The sequence below is a fragment of the Maniola jurtina genome, chromosome 5, assembly GCF_905333055.1.
Source record: "Maniola jurtina chromosome 5, ilManJurt1.1, whole genome shotgun sequence".
NCBI lineage: Eukaryota > Metazoa > Arthropoda > Insecta > Lepidoptera > Nymphalidae > Maniola > Maniola jurtina.
In genome coordinates this window covers 2,531,411-2,544,489 of record NC_060033.1, presented here as the reverse complement: position 1 = coordinate 2,544,489, position 13,079 = coordinate 2,531,411, and the positions used below count along the sequence as shown (strand labels likewise).

Here is a 13,079-nt window from a genome sequence, read left to right as displayed (position 1 = left end):
GCTAGGAACGGCATTCCGAACCAGTGGTAAATTATTTGACGATTCAAAAGCACTTGTAAAATTTTACTTGAATAAAAATCTATTCTATTCTACTCTAATCCACACACCACACACGCACACACCAAAAGGTGGGTTTAATAAAAACTACTATATCCCCATCATATCCCTTCCAGGTTAACTGTAATCTCACCTGGCCAGGTGAGATTGCAGTCAAGGGCTAACTTTATTTCGGAACAAAAAAAAAATCATAGAACCAATGATGTTATAATTCTTTCTATTGTAATATCATTGCATAGAACGCATCGTAGCTCGCACATATTCGTGCGAGCTACGATCATTTGGAGTAGGTAGACCGTACGAGTATGTCAGTTTAGTGTCATGTTATAGGGTTGTGTTGAGTGTTGAATTCTCATTACCTTTTATTGGGTACTTTAGGTATTTAAGTACTCTCACCACAGACAGTTTTGCGAAGTGCGATACATAATACACTACATAGCGACTAGCGAGGGGTGTGAGCTATGATAGAAATCCAACAGGTAATGGGATCGTTTCTTTTATAGAAATAACCTAGCTGATGGCTGATGCCCGCGACTTCGTTCGTGTGGATTTAAATTTCCCTCGGACCCTTTTGATTTTCCGGGATGAAAGTAACCTGTTACACTCCAAGTCTTTAACTATACCCATGCAAAAAGTTTCCAGAAAGCAAGCTATCCCTGTATCTTTCTGCAAAATTAGTTAACTAGGAACCCTTGTAGCTTGTAAGGTTTTTTTGTTCAGATTCATCTTAACGCTTGACACGGTAGTAAGAGATGATGCAGTCTAGGTGGAAGTGGTATGGCAGTTTTATTAAACCCATACCTTTTTGGTTTCTACACGGCATCGTACCGCTTTACTCGTTACTTACGAGTTTTTGATCGCTTGGCGGCACGGCTTTGACATTATGGTGGTAACTAGCCACGGCCGAAGCCTCCCACCAAACCTTTAGAAATTATATTTAAAACTCCTGCCGGGAATCGAACCCGGGACGATCCTTTTATAAGATCACAGCGCTTAAAACTGAACCAGGGAGGTCGTCAGAGTAGCTAAAAACTCTTTCATCTTAATACAAACAAGAGCTATCCATCAAACATGATCGCAACATAGCTTTACCTACTTAATTAAGATTTAAGTAAGTACTTTTCAATTTCCATAATAAATAATAATGCAAAATCCATGTTACATCGAAAAACAAGAGGGTGCTTAAATCTTTAAGAGTACTTAGATGTTAAGGACTGCGGGATATCCATTATCTTAGGCTCGTAGGATAAAATAAAATTATTTTCATTACCTCGACATAAAAATAATATCGTCTTGACCTTTTCTATCACTATAATTTCTCAACGATCTAGTTTTATTTCTTTCTTATATTTTAAGCAATAAATACCTACATCAATTTTCGTTTATGTCAAACGATACTCCTGGGAAAACCTTATTCGGAAATCCTGTCCTTATTTGTATGCTGATTCAGTTAAGGAAAGGATTAGTACCTACTTAAAAGTCTGCTTATACCTAAGACGACAGGTAGTAGTACATGATAATAATGTTATAATTATAATCTTCTGTTTTTATTTAGTTCTTCCTTTAAAATATCAAAATCTTCGTGGATGTAGGCTCACGAAAAAGTTTGTTTACACATATTTATATTCCTTATTTTATCAACCAAAAAATATAAATAGATTTTACTGAGATTTTACGGTATTTTTCCGTTTTAATAAAGGCTGAAAACAAAAGTTTGCCCAGTAATTTGCAGTGAGAAGAAAAATAAACAACGTCCCAGGGTGACAAATAGAGGTGTCGGTGGCGCAATGTGCACTTTCTTGCTATAGGTTGCACACAGACACACCAGACACAGCATACATACCTACTAAACTTTTCAAAAAGTCCAAAATTCAGGCCAAAAATTAACTTAACGTTTATTTACGATTCGATACGAGATACGAGTTAGTGATGATACACGCCAAATGTATGACAGAAATGTGTTTTAAAGGAATGTATAGTGCCTAAATTTTTATTAGTAGACGGTTAATCTTTGCGAAGTGTTTTGGCATAACTTTGTGTGGCACCTGGCAATGCGGCTTAAATAGTGATTTTAGATTTTTAATAGTGAGTTGTTAGAAGATCTATTGATCTTTGGATTCACCCTTATTAGGTACATTTTTATACTTTATCTATTTTTAATACTAGTACACCGAAAAAAATGACTATTCATGCGGACTCTGCCTTAAACAAAAAAATCTTGGAAGCAAATGCAGGCTGATAATGAAGGACCGAACAATTAACGACCTGAGAGGTTTTGCCAAGCTTTAACGAAATACCTACTTACCTAATTGCGGTTCTTGTATTTTCTGTTAAAATAATAAAGTTTCTTGATATTAGACGGCCAATAATCCGATTTAAAAGAAAACAAAAGCCCGATTTAAAAGAAATTTCATGTTTCAAACCAAGATAAGAGAGATGTATTTATTGCTTTACCGTGAAACTTTTGGTATGAGGAGGTAATGACAATAAGTAATACGTGCTAATTAAAAATATTAAAAAACTCGACTGCTAATTGAGTTTATTTTCCAAAAAAAAATATAGTCCTTGTCACTCGGGTTGCAACTCTGTTCAGGCATTTTCATTTTCTTTTTTTTTTTTGCAATCACACTTAATATTATAAAGGCGAAAGTTTGTATGTGTGTGTGTGAGTGTGTGTATGTTTGTTACTCCTTCACGCAAAAACTACTGGACGGATTGGGCTGAAATTTAGAATGGAGATAGATTATACCCTGGTTTAGCACATAGGCTACTTTTTATCCCGGAAAATCAAAGAGTTCCCACGGGATTATTCAAAAACCTACATCCACGCGAACGAAGTCGCGGGCATCAGCTAGTTGTTGTATACAAATAACCAATAGATCGAATTTAAACGTAAAGATATATCTTTCTGACTTTTGTTTGTCGGCGTTTCAGAAAAAGCTTTTCATGAGTTATGTTGTCGAGAAAATTAGGTAAGTATTGTAAAGAATTTTACACTTTCGTGTTTCGGCAAGGTTGCGTGCATAGTGTGTTAAAACTTTTACAAATAAGTAATTTAACTACTCGACCTCACGAATGTACCAACCTATTCGTGTATCGAGTTAAGGTACGGTATTCATAATTAATAAACTTTCTCAGTGTTAAAATGTCAAGAGTTAAAGCCACAATGTAGCGACGTAAAGCATCATCCAAACCTGCGCACAACCTAGTGCCTAAAAGTGACTACGAAGCAGGAACGTCAGCCGCGCGACGGTAGCCTCCTACAATATTTAATGGTGCCATGCACATTGTACGTTCGGCCTCAGAATTCGAGTAGCAATTCTGCGAAATTATTGCATCAAAAACCTGTCGCACTAACCTTTTTCTATAAACACACACACACCTAACGTATGTGCATAACCGTGCGACGCGAATATGATCATTAAGGCGATACACGACTTATGGCCTTTTACTGTATACCTATGCGACCACTACACCTGCACGTATAAATTCATTTCGTGGACGCATCGCATTACCCATCTTGTGTTTATGATGCGCAGGTATGGTCATAGCTTTAGTCCGTTTGTTGGCGCAAGTGGAATTGCTGCCACATGGGACTTGTAACACATAGCTGAAGAAGGAAACGCGATAAAAATGTGCGAAAACACTGGTGTAATTAACTATAATGTACATATAATACCCTGTAATGAGTGCTAGGGCATTAGGGACGTGGGCGGCCTCATTCTGACGTGCTCCACATTAGGTAGGAATAATTCGTGCAGTATTTCTGTAACCACGTGTGAAAGCTAATATAGTTTAATTATTTATCATTTGTGCAAATTATAATATTAGTTTCCAGCTGACAGATATATCGTGAAGACACCAAGCTCCTGGGATATAGCCTACCGCATACCTATTAAGTAAAGGCTGTTTTACGCCGCGCGACAATATGTGAGAAAAATGTCCCAAATGGAATCATTAATTTTGCGACTTTATTTGCTTGCTGCAGTCTATTTTATGCCGATACTACATTGTGCTGTAGAATTTGAATATTAATTACTTATTAGTACGATTGTTTATCGTCTATTCTTCCTACATTTTAAATAATAATAATTATTATTATACAGGGTGTTTGGTAATAAGTATATAATGACGACACGTACCCATGCTACTTTGATCCGATAAATACAATGCTGAAGTAATTTGACGAAATTAAATTATAAAAATTTCCATACAAAATTTTAAATTTTTTTTATGTCCAAATTTTCATGACCCTAACGTGCCCTAACTCACTGAGATCGTTTGCCATCTTTAGATAGGCCGAGGCCAACTATCTCAGTGAGTTAGGGCACGTTAGGGCCATGAAAACTTTGACATAATTTTTTTTTTTAAATTTGTATGGAAATTTTTATAATTTTATTTCGTCAAATTACTTCAGCATTGTATTTATCAGATCAAAGTAGCATGGGTACGTGTCGTCATTATATACTAATTACCAAACACCCTGTATATACTATGCGACATTGTGACAAGTCGCAATATCACACTAGCAGTGCAGCACTTCAGTAAGCCAAAGTCCAGAGCAACCTCTAGACTTTGGTGTACTGAAGCTTAACTATTCACCTAACTATAAGTAAGTATATTTACCATACGAAGGTAATGATCATGGAACGCAGAATACTTACCGTTTGACTGCGGGATCGATACCAGAATCTGAGTAGGTACCATGCTGCCGGCAAATAGTCCCTTACTGTAGGCCTAACAAACAAAGTACTTGGGCACCTTCCAAGCTTGTGCAATAATTCAAGTTATTCAACTGCACGCAATACTATAACAACTCTTTGAAGTTAACTCCTCGTCTAGACGTCGCCTACGTGACCTCTATTAGCCTTTCAATTAAAATTACCTATTTATTTGTGATAATTATCCATCCATACTAATATTATAAACGCAAATGAAAATGGGCATAGGCTTTAGCCTATTTGCCTTCATTTGCGTTCCAGAATTATCAAGGAGTTCCCCACAGGATTATTAAAAACCTAAATCCACGAATACATAGCGAAATATAAAATTTGTCTAGGATGTTAAAGGCACCTTTGCATTTACGATTGTGGATCATATGCACAAAATTAAGGTATTACTGAAAACTCTCTGAATTATGTAGGTCGGAATCATCTAGGAAAACTAGGTGAATGGTAAGTTATTAAAAAGTTTATATAATTAGACTGTCTAATTAAAAGTTTATACTGTCGCTTGACACCGTACATTCTAACATTGAATGAAATCCAAGCACTCAGGAGACGTATGCTTGTGTGAGTGTATGTGTTATGGGGAATGGTGGCGTGAGATACCTACGTATGGCCATATTCTGAGGTATGGCTGAAATAGACTTTAGTCGTAAGAAGTGAGAACATATTCTGTAGCATCGTGGCGGGCAATTCAAGTTGCCGAGCAACTTATGTTGCGTTGCCATCTTCCCGTCTGAGAGGAGCCTTATCTATTCTAATTCGAATACACGACCGCTTTCCAACAATGGATTATCCGTGGCAGAGATAAGCTGACAAAGTTGAAAGTGATAGGAAACACGTAGTATATCTGCGACATTGTGTCGACTACAAAACCGATAGGTGTATCAAGCTGCGGTTTTAATATGGTAATATCAGTAGCTAGCTTATGCCCGCGATTTCGTCCGTGTTGACTATACAAATTTCAAACCCCTATTTACCCCCTTAGGGCGGCGCACATAATAAATAACGGAGCGCAGCGCAGAGCATGCCCGCGAAGTTTTCTAATCGCGTGACACATTACGCGAATTTCTACCAGAGAATGCGCGAGCACGCGTGGGACTGCGTGCGGATGCACGAGTATCCGCTTCCGCACGGATGCACAATTGATTTTAGATATTATTTCAATGAGGACAATGTCGATAATATTTTGACTATGAAAAATGCTCTCGCTGCGCTCCGTCATATGTGCGCCGGCCCTTAGGTGTTGAATTTTCAAAAATCCTTCCTTAGCGGATGTCTACGTCATAATAACTATCTGCATGCCAAATTTTAGCCCGGGATGGGCCAGCAAGTAGTGGCGTGCACAGGGTTTAAAGCCAGGGTAAGCATTGAAGTATGAACTTATTTTCTGGCTGGTGATAATGGAAAATAAGTGTTGATTTAGTACAACGAGGGTAGGCAGTACTTTTATACCTCTATGAGCTGCACGCAAGCAAGCATGAAATAGGTATAGTACGTCACAGGTCGAGATGATAATCAGGGTATGAGGCGGGGGGACGCCCCGCACACCCATACGTCACACGCGCTACCCCGCACCGAGTTAGCGCAGGGGCAGACTCCGATTGCCATCTCGACCTGTCGCGTACTATACCTACTGCCCCTTTTTCTGGTGATAAAAAATAATTATTAAATTAGTATTGCGTGTTCTGGTAACGTGACCCGTAGTGTCGCGTGTATTCCACGTGCTCTCTTTCACGAATAGGACCCCAAACAATGCTAATTCAACTTAAACCTTAACTTAAAAGCTTTAAGAACTAAATTGCAATGACAGGACATATTCGGGAAAATAGCCGCCGAAACTTGAATTACGCGCCTTTTCAAACACAAAGAGGCGGTTTATGTGTTTAATTTATTTACCATTGTGATCAATTTGAATGAGGGTTAATAGGGTACATTTACCTCGCTAATGGGGTATAATTACATTGCCGGGTCACTACTGAGTATTGGTCTCAGATTGAAAATGGATAGTCTACCTCACTGGCCCAGTGCGGATTGGCAGACTACATTTGAGAATATTATGGAGAACTCTCAGGCATGCAGGTTTCCTCACAGATTTTTTTTACCGTGAAAGTAAGTGATATATAAAGTAAGTGAGATAGTGATACTCCGAATGGTTAGAGGTGCGGGCCCGGGATCGAACCCCCGACCTCGAAGGTCAACATCGTAACAACTAGGCTTTCACCGCTCTTACCTATCCTATCTATCCTATCTATTAGTATTCAAAGGGTTAATTTTTCAATCGTTACTTGTTAGTAAACTTGCACTAGCAGCGACAAAACTATCCCTACTATACACTCGCTACTCGTTGCTCGTTATTTTATATTCATTCATAGTTTTTAGCTCTTGTCTCTCGCTAATCTTCGGCGATAGGACATAAGTGCCTATTGGACAGATTTGCTGTACAAAAGTTGGCAATACGTCTTTATTTTTAACCCCCGACCCAAAAAGAGGGGTGTTATGAGTTTGACGTGTGTATCTGTCTGTGGCATCGTAGCTCCTACACGAATGAACAGATTTTCATTTAGTTTTTTTTGTTTGAAAGGTGGCTTGATCGAGAATGTTCTTAGCTATTATCGAAGAAATCGGTTGAGCCGTTATCAGTATCTTTTCTAGTTTTCTTATAGAGGTTTTTGTCGGGGGTTTTTTAAATTTTGTTTTTTCAAGTTATAAGTTGTATTACAATGTTTGGCGATTGAAAAGACGACCCTCAAAGTTTTATTTAAGTACATTAATCTATTGGGTCAGTTCAATGAGTCAAAAAGAGCGCTTTGAGTGTAGCTTTTGTATAACTTCTGACTTGTTTGTAACTTTTTCATGTAGACCCTTGTCACTTTGGAAAAACGAATAGCTCCCCTGGGAGACAGTTCGAATGCTCGAAACTTATTTGCATCTGAAGTTCGAGTAAAAGTTTTTTCGAGGGTTAGCTTCGTATACAGTTATTATACTTACTACTACTGTGGTATCGTACAATATATTTAAATAGATCAAAAGAAAAAGATCTACATACATAGACGTACGTAGTTATTAGTTATACTTATAATAAAGAAAGAAGAAAGTTTTGTTTGTTACGATAAACTCTGAAACTACTTACGGAATCTATTTTAATAAGAGTCCAAACGCTTTTCTTTTAAAATATCTTTCGCTCTCTTTCCAGGTCCACGGGACTCATAACAGTCCATCTCTTTCCGTCGTGAGCTGGTCGCTTGGGCGCACTGGCCTCGATGATCGGGTGCGTGCGCTGCAGCTGACAGGAGCTGAACGAGATGTCAACCAAGAAGCATTCGCCGCCACCAAGTAACTTATTCTATACTTTTTTTTTTGCTCTCTCGTCTGGCTTTACAAAGATTAGCCAATGTCAAGTTTGTAGTTATTTTTTGTAACAAGTTAGGGAAACTATATAAGTATGGACCCCGTCTGTGCCGGCGCTCGTCGACATACGCACGGCACCCCTTTAAGAGCGCTTTCCAGTCAGTTTTAACAAAAAAAACACTCCAAAAAGGCAGAGCACGCCCGCCAGTTAACACCAACACAGACGAAGTCCTATTCTATACTTATATTATTTATATTGTTAATGTATTAAACACAATTGTCGGAGAGAACCAAACAAAAATATTACAATAAGTAATTTACCCGACTGCCGAAATTATGTTAATTAAAATCCTTGTAGAAATGTTGAAGTACTAGGGTAGGTATTTCATATTAACGCGTGATTAGGCTAGCTACTATTTGAAATACTTAACTGATTTCATGTCTAAACTAAATTAATATAATATGATTTTATTTTATTTTATTTTATTAGTTGGCCCGCTTTTTCTCGTATAGAATTTTTGAAATACCGTTTTAAGCAAGGATCTCAAGGTTTGAGACACAGCATTTTGGGCTGTAGGCAGTAGGCACCTACTTACGTTGATTATGTTAAATGTAAATTGTATTTGTAATTTGTAAATTTCTCTTTTTTAGATTTTTAGGATTTTTCAACAAAATCTGTAGGCGAAGAAATTGGCTAAAGCACTGGTAATTTACTTAGATTTCCTTTAAAGAAAAATGTATGAAGCGTGGAAAGCATAGTCTTTTGGCCTGCATGAAATCCATTAAATCGGGCCATTGTGGCATGAGTGATTGATTTTCATGTGCCTGTCGACACAAGCCTCGCAACAAGGTCCACTAGCAAATTTTAATTAATCACTTCATGCAAAATTGCATAAAATTATACGCCTTTAACGACCTGCGCCCATGTCACTGTACCTTTGAAACAGAACAAAATAAACCGAACAAGTAAATTTTTTTTTAAAGACTAGCGCTTGTCTGCAATTAGACCTGCTAGCAAGTGATGATGCAACCTAAGATGTAGCGCTTGTTAAGAAGATGCCTATTCACTCTTGATTTGAAGGTACCCATATTAAAATTGAATGGGAAAACTGATGCTGGGAGGGCATTCTATACCTTAGCGGATTTTTACTATCATAACCTCAATTAATAGTGCCGGCCGGCTTAGGAGCCCTTGCTAATAAGCAGGCCGAGCTCATAAGTGTCCTTTCAGAAGGAGAAGGTTTGGGCTATAATTAATCTACCATGCTGGCCAAGTGCGGATTGGCAGACTTCACACACCTTTGAGAAAATCTAAAGAGTACCTAACTACCTACTCATGTGGTTCAAATGCCTCTGCGTTCACTTTCGGATTTGGCTTACGAAAACGTCAATTAATTTGGGAACTAGGTATCTAAGTCAAATTGAATTTATGGAGAACTCTCAGGCAAATGGATTTCCTACTATGTTTTCCATAATCGTTAAAGCAAGAGATATTTCAACAAATAACACCCCCGACAAGTGAAGGTTGCAGTAACTAGAAAAGAGCTGATAATTTTCAAGCGGTTTAACCGATTTTCTTCGATTATAGCTAAGAACACTCTCGATCAAGCCATCTTACAAACAAAAAAAACTAAATTAAAATCGGTTCATTAGTTTAGGAGCTACGATGCCACATATACACACGTCAAACTTATAACACCCCTCTTTTTGGGTCGGGGGTTAAAAAAATGCACAAAGCTCTGAAGAGTCATAGGTGCGTGCCCGGGATGGGACCCCGGAACCCTGAATAGGAGGCTGGTGGTCGGAGGTATCACTAGGTACAGTCAGCCACAAAACTAGGTTTGCACCCGCTAGTAAAAGCGACTTTGGACGGGTGGAAACCTAGCTTTGTTGCTAACTGTACAGTAAACATATCAAAAGTGGCCTAATAAAATGACGCCACTACAACGCACTCATTTTATACAGTTGTAAATTATGCAAAAGTACGTACAAAAGTAGTGGTAAATGACACGCAAGGTTTCGTGCTCAGCCTTCATGGGAATAAATTAAAAATATGGTAGCAATTTCATAAAATACTGTAAAGTTGGACCTATGTATACATACTCACATACATCGTGGCTTTTTTCATTGCCACAACGTTTTGTGGTCGAATAGGATGATAGTGCACGACACGAATTTCACTATGTGGCCTTTTTGCGATGAATTTTTTCACTCAATGAACGTCTTCGGCCTTTGAGTGTAACTTAAGATGTATACAGGGTGTAACCAGAATGTTAGCAATAACGAAGACGATTGATAGTACTGATGATTACTGATAATAAGATACCACAAAAACTATGTTTTTTTTAAATCCCGTAATTTTTTTAAAGTTTATAATAAAACTTTTGACTGACGCGGACGCTAGAGGTCAACGTACTTTCCGTAAATAAGCCATTCGAAGTCAATGCCGCGTCGTAGGTGGGACCTTGACCCGAATTTTGCACGCTATACAATGCGGGTTTGGAAAATACTAAATCACGTAAACTACAAAATAATGCAAATGGTTATTGGCTTGGATTGTGTTATGGTAGTATAATAGGTAATATCGCTAACTTTTTGTTAGCTTTCTGGTTATTATATCCTATATATTATCGTGTAATGCTTTACATGCATAACACACGTAATGTAAGTCCGATTAGATGGTATAGAAATAGTTTAAAAAGTAGGGCTATTCTGGTAAAAAATATAGACGAGCGTGTTTTTAGAATTCCCTTTAGCGTTGCACCAACGGTATTTGAGTAGAGTTCCTACGTTTTTTGTACTCTGTGCTAGTTTCCTATATGTGTAGTTTGTAGTCCTATATGTGCTTTCTAAACGGACACCACAACCGTGAAAATATTTGGTTTTCCATAGTAATTCTAATAGGTACCTACAAGAGGTTTTCATGTTAGGGTTTTTTATAGGTATATTCGGACTGATGCTCTCAAATTCGTCCACGTGGAGTTAGGATTTTAAAAATCCCCTAAAAACTCTTTGATTTTCCGGGATCTAATCTTTGTCCATCTCCAGGACGTATAACAGGTTATATTATAATGACAAATCAAATATTGATACTAATATTATTATGCGGAAGTGTGTCTGTTATCTTTTCACGGCTTATCAGCTTAACAGATTGACGAAATTTTGTACAAAAATTTGTAAAAAAAATTGCATTTGGATTTCTAAAATTTGCATTGCATTTCATATTATTCAAGTTTTTATCCTGGAAAGTCAAAGAGTTCCCAAGGGAGTTTTAAAACCTGAATCCACGTTGATGAAATCGCTGGCGAATTCGGAAATTTTTAATATCTGTTTGTTGTTATAGCGGCAATAGGAGTACACAAAGAGACAACTCTCTTCCGACGGTTCATGAGATATAGTCCTCTGAGAGATATGCAGACAGACGGACGGACTAACAGCGGAGGCTTATAGTCCCGTGGGCACCCTTCGGATACGGAACTCTAAAAAGTATGTATAGTCAGCAACAAAGCTAGATTTGGACTACACACAATACGCATATGTATATTACATATACAAGCGACTATAGGGGACGATGGGGGAATTGCGGACGCTGAAGGGAAATTACGTATAAAACCCATACTATTAGAAATAATCAATCAATCTTTATTAATTATAAAACTTTAGTTATTCAAGTACAAAATTAACATTAACTTTTCTAGGAGATCAATCAACGACTACAAATTTTGATTGAAAAACAAAACCTTGTCTGTCCGTAATTACCCGTAGCCCTTGGGGCAAATACGGACGTGTGTTTCTTGAATTTTTTATTCTTGAATTCTTGAATTTTATTAAAAGTTGACTTTATGCCTTTTTTGGAACAGCCCTTTATCACTTTGTCAAGAAGTGTAGACTTCGGAATTCTGTATTCTCTTACGCCTGACGAAAAGTTATAAGTTCATCCTTTATTTCTTGTAGGGCTTTTTGCAAGGTTGTGATGGTGTTGTACGTTCGTTCTTTTTTTCTGATATACTTTCGAGGCATCTGAAAATGAGCAGTAAATTGGTTTAGTTTTGACAAATTATCTAGTCAGGGGTAATTACGGACGTCCGTATTCACCCCAACGAGCTTGTCCGCAATTAACCCAACCACATCCAAAAAAAAAAAGTTGGCAATAATTTGTAGGTAACAAAATTTCTCATCGAAAGTTATTTGTGTAATCTATTCTATATGAACGAGGCAATCGATAAAAAATATAGCTTTTTATTGTCACTTATTTTACAGACATAACACTCAAAATAGTAAACACTACAAATTAGATCAAAACTCACAAAAACGTTTTGAGTTTATTTACCTTAAAAATGGTGCACAGCCTTCCGTCGCGAATGTTTCCCTGGCACTGAAGATGGCGGAAAGTAACTAGTGATCGTGGCGGACGGGCACGGGGGAAAGGGATTGAGTAGATATCTGCTAGTCCGTATTTACCCCGTGTCCGCAATTCCCCCATCGTCCCCTACATAGGTGCAAACCTACCTTTATTACTGACTGTACCTATAGTAGTTTTAACCTTGTTTATATACCTTTATTTTTGTTCGCCAGATGTTTTTGCTACCAGAATGCATAACTAGGTAGGTACATACATTCGCGTGTTTGAATTAAAAGCATAGCTAGGGCTGTAGTTTCTATTTCACTAGAAAAATATTGCACTCGTTCACTCCGACATTGGAAGTACTAAAAAATTCACGTTGTTGAGTAGTGAACTTGCTTTTACGCGGATTTTAAACGAGACCGATTTTACTGGGCCAAGGCGCACTTTTACAAAATGAAAACGTTCTTACCGGCTGCGACGTAGGTACCTTTTTTTTTTTTTTTGTTGACGGGGGGGAAATCTTCACAAGATACCCGACCTCTTTGAGGAGAGATCGGGTTATGTGGGATTTGTACCCACGAAAACCCCCTCGATGGCCATCC

At 37.8% G+C, this 13,079-nt stretch overlaps 1 protein-coding gene across 2 annotated transcripts in view; it reads left to right on the top strand.

Annotated features, from left to right (window-relative positions):
- The window catches only part of LOC123865444 (multiple C2 and transmembrane domain-containing protein), a 111,533-nt gene that overhangs the window by 15,863 nt on the left and 82,591 nt on the right, over positions 1-13,079 (top strand). For both annotated transcript variants that reach the window (XM_045906470.1, XM_045906468.1), the window contains exon 2: positions 7,978-8,117. In XM_045906470.1, the coding sequence (XP_045762426.1) occupies positions 8,087-8,117 (31 nt within the window). In that variant the 5' untranslated portion in view covers positions 7,978-8,086. The remainder of the gene's footprint in view (positions 1-7,977; positions 8,118-13,079) is intronic.